This window comes from Saccoglossus kowalevskii, chromosome 17 (genome assembly GCF_978046115.1).
Source record: "Saccoglossus kowalevskii chromosome 17, keSacKowa6.1, whole genome shotgun sequence".
NCBI classification, from domain to species: domain Eukaryota; kingdom Metazoa; phylum Hemichordata; class Enteropneusta; family Harrimaniidae; genus Saccoglossus; species Saccoglossus kowalevskii.
Window position 1 is genome coordinate 18,752,342 of NC_140657.1, and position 7,663 is coordinate 18,760,004.

General features: G+C 38.4%; 1 protein-coding gene across 1 annotated transcript; it reads right to left on the bottom strand.

The window, feature by feature from the left end:
• Nucleotides 1–606: 606 nt before the first annotated feature.
• LOC144341635 (uncharacterized) lies at nucleotides 607–4,438 on the bottom strand. The gene is made up of 3 exons (XM_085491843.1): nucleotides 4,258–4,438; nucleotides 2,806–2,990; nucleotides 607–1,526 (listed from the first exon to the last, which is right to left on the bottom strand). Exons 2-3 carry the CDS (start codon nucleotides 2,965–2,967, stop codon nucleotides 1,188–1,190), a joined length of 501 nt encoding a protein of 166 aa, XP_085347969.1. The 5' UTR covers nucleotides 2,968–2,990; nucleotides 4,258–4,438; the 3' UTR covers nucleotides 607–1,187.
• Nucleotides 4,439–7,663: the final 3,225 nt, after the last annotated feature.

A 7,663-nucleotide genomic window follows, 5' to 3' on the forward strand; every position in this document is an offset into this window, starting at 1 on the left:
ATGCCAGCTTTTGACGATAATGTCGAAACGAAACCTGCTCGTCGTGACCTAGAACAATTTATATAAGTCGTATCAACAACAAAATGCAAGTCAATGACCTTTGCCACAGTCTCTCTATCTAGAGGTACTGTGCCTTAACTAAACAACTAAATGAGTATGTGTCTGGGGAATAGGGAACATGGAACCCGTTTATTATTTCTTCATCCACATAGGTTATATTTTGCTTATTGGTTAAAAAAAAGTGTATAATCCGTAAACAATGTACAGTAATTATTTTATTGGCTGGGTCATTTCCGGAACTGGCCATGACACGATGATATCGACATCAATTTTAGGAAACAAAAGGCATATTTCTAAGAAGTCTGCGAATGGTCAAAATAACAATTTCGTCGAAAGTCAAGTATATCGTGTGTTTTTTCGAACTTCCTCCAATGTGACACAAATTGATGAATTACAACTCGCCGGATTTGAAGTTTATAAAATAGAATATAAAAACATGTTATCAAATAGCTGCTTGTCCTATGTTAGGTCTCCAGAATTACTTAGAAGGGAGAAAATTATACATACAATAGTTACTGAAATAACGATTTATTACACACAGAAAAATAAAGTAAACTATTGACTTTTATTTCATGAAAAAAGGCATTGATCTGCTTCATTATACAAGTACAAAAACTGAACTGTTCAAGACAGGCAACAATACAGCAATGTGAATACAAAAATAGAACTTATTTGCATTATCCAATCAGTAATCAGTATGCAAATCACAAAAGTTGTAGCGACGCGTCGTCTTCGTCGTCTCCCTTGCGAAGAACGTAACGCCGCGTGCAAAATATATTTTACATGTTTACCCAAAACGTAAACAAAAATATTTGCTGTGAATTATACAATTATGGTATAACCGAGTATCAATATGGTAAAGTCTGAATAAACAAATAACAAAAAGAAAAAACTGGTACAAAAATGAAAATAATATTCTTATGTATCACTACACCTAGTAATACAGACACAGTTAGAAACAGTTCGTCGAAAATAGCATATAAGTTTTTTTACAAAATAATATTATATTAGCAGTATTCTTACAATCTGGTGTTCAACAATGTTCAAGCTTTGCAAGGCGATTTTCGGACATTCCATTACATTTAATAAGACTGTTTGGTTCAGTGTAGATATCGTGCGATTTCCACTTAGCACGAAGGATAAATTCCGGTTTTTGTAACAACATTACCGTTACAACACATACTGAAAGAAGCGTCATAGGAGGATGTACCACAGCAAGAAGGCCGTATCCCGGTCTTGCTTCTCACTTGGCCGCCACAGCACATACTGAACGAGGCGTCGTAGCTACTCGTTCCACAGCATGACGGCTGGATACCTGTTTTACTTCTCACTTGGCCATTACAGCACATACTGAACGAGGCGTCGTAGGCGTTCGTAGCACAGCAGGCTGGACGGATACCGGTCTTCGATCGCACTATCCCGCCGCAGCACATAGAAAATGCGGCATCATAACCGGACGAGCATGGCTGCAAATTACACACAAAAATAATCCTTATTCTATGTGTGAAAGTTGTCAAATAATATGAAATGAAAACAAATCAGGGATTGCGTTAACCCCATAGTTTGCTTCCCTGGCTCCAATTATTCAAGAGGTACCCAGTTTTTTTCAGGCAAGCTGGGGTCCAATCTCTAATAAGGTTATCCCACAGGGAGCCCAGGAACTATGATCAACTGTACGCACTCCATATGAGCGGGAGGGGGGGGGGTATCGGCTGGTATCTAGTGTAAGAAATAGACAAGGGATGAAGGCTCCAGCCAGCTCACATTTTTTAAACTCGAAAAAATAGACGAAAAGAATGAAAAATAAAATCTAAAAAAAATACCAGGTTGAAGAATATTAGTTGCTCCTTCGAATTTCGCCAAAGCCTTACCTACATTTTACCCATATCTGCAGAATAAATCAAGAAAACTACACAAATTGACTCCATTTAGGAATTCCTAACGGTTAGTCCGAACGCACGACACAGTTGGAGGCGTGGCCAGATATCGGTAAAATGTAGGTAAGGCTTTGGCGAAATTCGAAGGAGCAACTAATATTCTTCAACCTGGTATTTTTTTTTAGATTTTATTTTTCATTCTTTTCGTCTATTTAAAAAATGTGAGCTGGCTGGAGTCTTCATCCCTTGTCTATTTCTTACACTAGATACTAGCCGATACCCCCCCGCTCATAGGGAGTGCGTACAGTTGATCATGGTTCCTGGGCTCCCTGTGGTTATCCAGGAAAAAAAATCTATTTCTTACCATTTTGTAAGTGGGGCTCGTCTTGTCGAGACACTGTTTTTTCGAGTTTAAAAAATGTGAGCTGGCTGGAGCCTTCATCCCTTGTCTATTTCTTACACTAGATACCAGCCGATACCCCCCCCCCCGCTCATAGAGACTGCGTATTACAGTTGATTATAGTTCCTGGGCTCCCTGTGGTGCAAACCCTGTTACTTTGTACATTTTGCGAAGATCTTCCTTTTCCGGTCTGAGCATTTCGGCCACGCGATTTGCTAATGTGCACAAATTAAACTTTGGAAACTAGTACATCCCAGGTTTTTTTACGTGTGTGGCTGAAAAGTGATTCTTTAAATTTGAAAATGTGATGTCAATGAATAAATAGACTTGCTCAAAATATGTGGCGAGTTGATCGTATTGATAGATAGAAAATTCCCGACGTATTAAAAGTTACTTTATAACCACAGTGTATTTTTTTTGTTTTTTGAAATGTGATTAAAAGTAAAAACAAGATTTATGAAAACTCACCCTGCCACCGCTCCCAGTTCCACCACCACCGGTACCACCACCACCACCGGTACCACCACCTCCGGAACGTCGACGACGTCTACGCCGGCGCCAACCATCAACCGAGACAAGACTATCAACGATCACCAACACAAGAAGTATAAGGATCAGTGTCTTGTTCATGATGATGAAATTGATGGTATAATCTGCCAATATTAAAGGTAAATGTTATTATAACGTGTAACTTGTACTTTATACGATTTTAAGTGTATAAAACTCGGATGTCCCGTGGTGTTAGCTACTATACGATGACTGTAAAGCGTGGGTGTCGTCACCTGCACATGTGTTAGGTGGCCATAGCATGCTATTGTTTACAAACAAGCGTAATATTGAAGGAATGATAGAGATCCAAAGCCGGTGGGAAAAGTCAACAGCTGATTAACATTTACTACCTCGAAAATTTTTGTTGTTGAAAGGTTATGGTGACCTTTAACGTTGACACTGTATTTGAACAATGCAATTCAATGTTACACACTTCCTTTCTCAGTCGGATAACGCTACACGGTACTAGCATGGACGTACTAGAGAACTCTAGTACGTCCATGGTACTAGTAATTTAGACTTTTGACAAAACGATCATTGGATGAAATAATAGTGACTTTGAGCGATAACATATGAAATGATGTTTGGTATGGCCTAAGGCTTCTATGGTACCATGGGGTATTAGACACCACGATATTCTCTGCGGTATTCAGACAAGTCGTTCCCGGACAAAAAGTCACTGGACAAGTAACACACAGAACAAAACGTCGCGATACTAATAGCTTCTGGGGTCACTATACAACTCCCGAGACCGCCCGGTATCAAACATGTGTGTGACCGAAACCTCATTTAAGATTGGTAAATGGTGACCGAATCGTCCTACATACCCGTGCATGCAACACTTGAATTAAATCAATATATTTTAATAAAAAGTAGCAAAGTTATTTTTCCCGATTAGTAGTGGTATTAAAATCGTGCGACGCTCGAAGTAAAACGATATGTCGCCATAATTGCGACTAAAACGATGTATTGTGATGTACGAGATATATGGTATTAATGTCTGAGGTGTTCTGACTATAATACACAGTGGGAATGCTACTTTAAATCACAGTCCCTCCGCACTGTTGAGGTACTGTGTTTACATTATATACGCGGCTTGTCTTATTACGTCGCTGTAGTTCAGGTCAATTGAAACCATATATTGCACCATGGAGCTCCCTTTCTAGATCCATGACTGCACTAAAACATTCAATTCAAACACGGAGATCATAACAAAAGTACACTATCACTCACTGAGCTCGTGTCGTCGTGTATTAATTGAAACTTCTGTTAGTAAGAAGGAAGGAGTAACACAATAATATTAACACACGGTCTCTGTCCGATGTACAACCATTGTACCATGAAACATACACAATGTACAAACTCTCATACCTGTATTCCGAGCGCACCAGTGGGTTCAACAGTCTTCCTGCGTCGCTGTATTCCAGAAGTTTCGGTCACGCGTATTTATACCAAGGTAGAACGATGGTGTGAATTATTTGTAAACATCCCGAGTTCGCTGAAAAGCGCCAAGTGCGTAATCCAACAACACCGGATGTGTGGTTACTTTCATAGGACAATGACCTTTTCCAAAACGTACGGCTGTCAATCAAATTTTACTAACAGGAATAAACTAAGACCATGGAGGTATAAAACAGCAGACGTTTAGTTTCATGGATTATTTTAATGAATGCTGGATACTTTTTATTTTTGTTTTCTTGTATTCTGTCTTTAACAGTCCAGCAAAACTAGCACAGTTGTTATGAATTGTCGTTAGCAAGGGATAGTGTTCAGCAAGACACATTAGAGGGACTCCGACCGAGGTAAACTTTGCTTTCTCGAATCAGGTGAATTGTTGACTCGCTCAAATATGCTTTAATCTTATGAGCCGATCTGATTGCAGCGCAAATCATATTTTCGACGAAATGTTCATTCGACGAAACAGCGTGCGCCATGACATCACTTTGCTAATCCAATGAATCAATACTAGACGTTCCCAGATGCAGGCTGTTCTTTTAGCGGTCTGGTACTGTAACTTACAGAGACGACTAATAGCATGCTGATTTCAACAGAGTCCCTCTATAAAATATATGATCTACTTCGGGTATCAAAACTAGAATAATCAGGGAACAATGAATTGATGATTTAAATAGAATGCTCTGCTATCAAGAAACCGTGCTTCGCGGAAAGCCATACCCGGGATGTCCGAGCACTGGGGGTAATTCACACCTTAGACAACAGCCGTTTCCAAACCGGGATAAAGGTAATGTGATATCACGGACATATTTTGTGTTTGACCTCTCGTGACGACTTCCTGTTTACGTACCTAAGTGGAATCAACTACGCCATACGAGAAACAACACACAATGGGTATAGAAGCTTCCAGCATGCCACGCAAAGTGAAACAAAGGCAACAACAACAACAACAGACAGTTGTAAATGATAAACAATCCGTTGTAAACCGAGTCTCACAAACATGTTGACAACTTCAAGCCAGGCAGCTTCCAGTGACATAATATGAAACTTACTCGGTTTATTTTCCCGTATGAAGAATGAAAGGACAGATAGAGCGAACAGTGTTACATTTGTTTTCTATTGGTGCATAGAATTCATAGCATTCTTGCATTGAGGAGAAAACTAAAATAAACGTTTACACACAACATTTATGTATATGTATTCCTCCCCTGTGAATAGTTATTACGCCCTCACCGACAGATTCACTCGAACATAAACTCCGTCTTACCTGTATTACTAGTCTGAGGTCTGCTTTCTGCTATCGCGACTAGATTTTGTCGGCACCAATCAGATTGCAGAAGCTGTTGACTATGACACAGATCACATAATAGCCACTCAAAACACGTTCTTTTTATTAACATAATATCTGACAACGTTTTAAAGTCACATATGAAGATTCCGCCGCTTTAATTTTCCCAACCTTATCAACCTTATGCTGAAAATTATACTAACGCCTTCCGACTTACTTATCCCAAAATATAGCGATCGATTTTGCAAGTTTGCCTCTATAAGTATACATTTATTGATGACCCAAAGATTAAATCAGCTGTTTAGTATCAGGCGAGAAAGTAATTAGTACGGCGTTTCTGCATGTAAATAAAAATTGGATGTGAGCACATAAATGACGATTCTGATGTTAGTTTCTAATGAAACTGCTCGAAATATGTATAAATGTAATAAATATGAATATCCAAATTCGTAACCCATTGCAATATGACTTATTAAATTTGTGTCGTAATTTTCATATGCTCGAAATATTCCAACACTCGTAAAAACTCTTATATAATAGGTAACTCATTATATATATTGTCGGCTTACGTTTTATGTATCATCTGTATTCTTAAAGCGGGGGGGGGGGGGGTCGTTCCCTGCGCACGCGCGGGAATTGAGTCCCAAGCGATGATAACAACACACGCAAAACGCAATGAATCATGGGTAGACGCTTGTTTGTAAACAATGACACGCTATGGCCATCTGACGCATGCGCAGGCGACGACTCCCCCGATTTAATATTACAAATTCAACGATAAACGTATTCATTCAGCAAACATGCAATGTGCTTGTGATACTGATCGTATGTATGAACCACTTCTATCGTAAGGAATCCGGATGCGTTTTTCTCTTTGTGTCCACCTGTCTGCATGTGTCTGTGTCTATTTGTCACTTCATTTCTGTCTCTCACCTATCCTCACCTAAACTGATTAGTATGCATGTCTGTTACACATACACACTCTTTATATGTGCAACTCGTCATAAACTAATGTGTTTGGCTGTTCCAGGTACCTAGAGACAGTATAACATTTGTAGCTAATGTCCTAACACCAAGCCTCGCTGTCTGTTATAGCTGCTGTTATAATTGTTCTAAATCATTGATAATACAAATAATACCGTGGATATCTGCTATTTGTTTAATTCGGTGCATTAATTATTAATACATCGGGAGTATCGACCTCGCAATTGTCTGACTGTATACTCAACATAATCACCGTAAAATCATAATTATACCTCTCCCGATTTAACGGCCAAGAACTCAGCAATATATATGAAACTATTAGAACTTCCCCGTCATGAATTTTGTTCAAACATGTTCGCCGTCTTGGTAATCGTTGCATATTTGTAATTCGAACTTTCTAATAAGGTATGATGTTGAACCCCAAGCACTGCCACAAAATAATGGGAAGCTGTAATTCATGACAATTCAGTGACATATGTACAAAAATCATAAAAATAAGTCTGCATGGTAGTGAATAAATAAATAAATAAATAAATAAATAAATAAATAAATAAATAAATAAATAAATAAATAAATAAATAAATAAATAAATAAATAAATAAATAAATAAATCTTTTGGGTGGTAGGATCGGTCGGCAGGTAAATTATATTACATGTATTATATCAACTAAGCAACGTTGATTATTTTAATCAATCGGGTCATGGAATTGTGGTTCATTAAACATGTCCTAATAATAGGAGTTATCCAGTGATTATCAAATTTGTGTTTGAGGCAGGGACAACAAGTGTGTTTGATTTAAGTCGACCGAGCAATGTTAACAATATTCAAACCTTTTCGCCTCTGGACGTGGGTGAAACAAATTTGAAGTTGGGAGAATTGTAACACGATTTCGCAGACACCACGCTTTGTATCACACACGCGTTTTATCTGACACCTGAAACTACCAGAAATATACCAATAATAATAAAGAACAATAATTGATATTTACAGATAGTCAGTTATGATATTGAAAACGAAGAGGATGATTTGTTTGATGGTAATCCGCGTGA

Bases quoted from the DNA above. Each gene is read 5' to 3' on its own strand.
- LOC144341635 (XM_085491843.1), bottom strand. From the start codon at position 2,967: ATGAACAAGACACTGATCCTTATACTTCTTGTGTTGGTGATCGTTGAT. The intron at 1,527-2,805 runs GTGAGTTTTCAT...TGTAATTTGCAG, and splicing joins GAACTGGGAGCGGTGGCAGG to CCATGCTCGTCCGGTTATGA.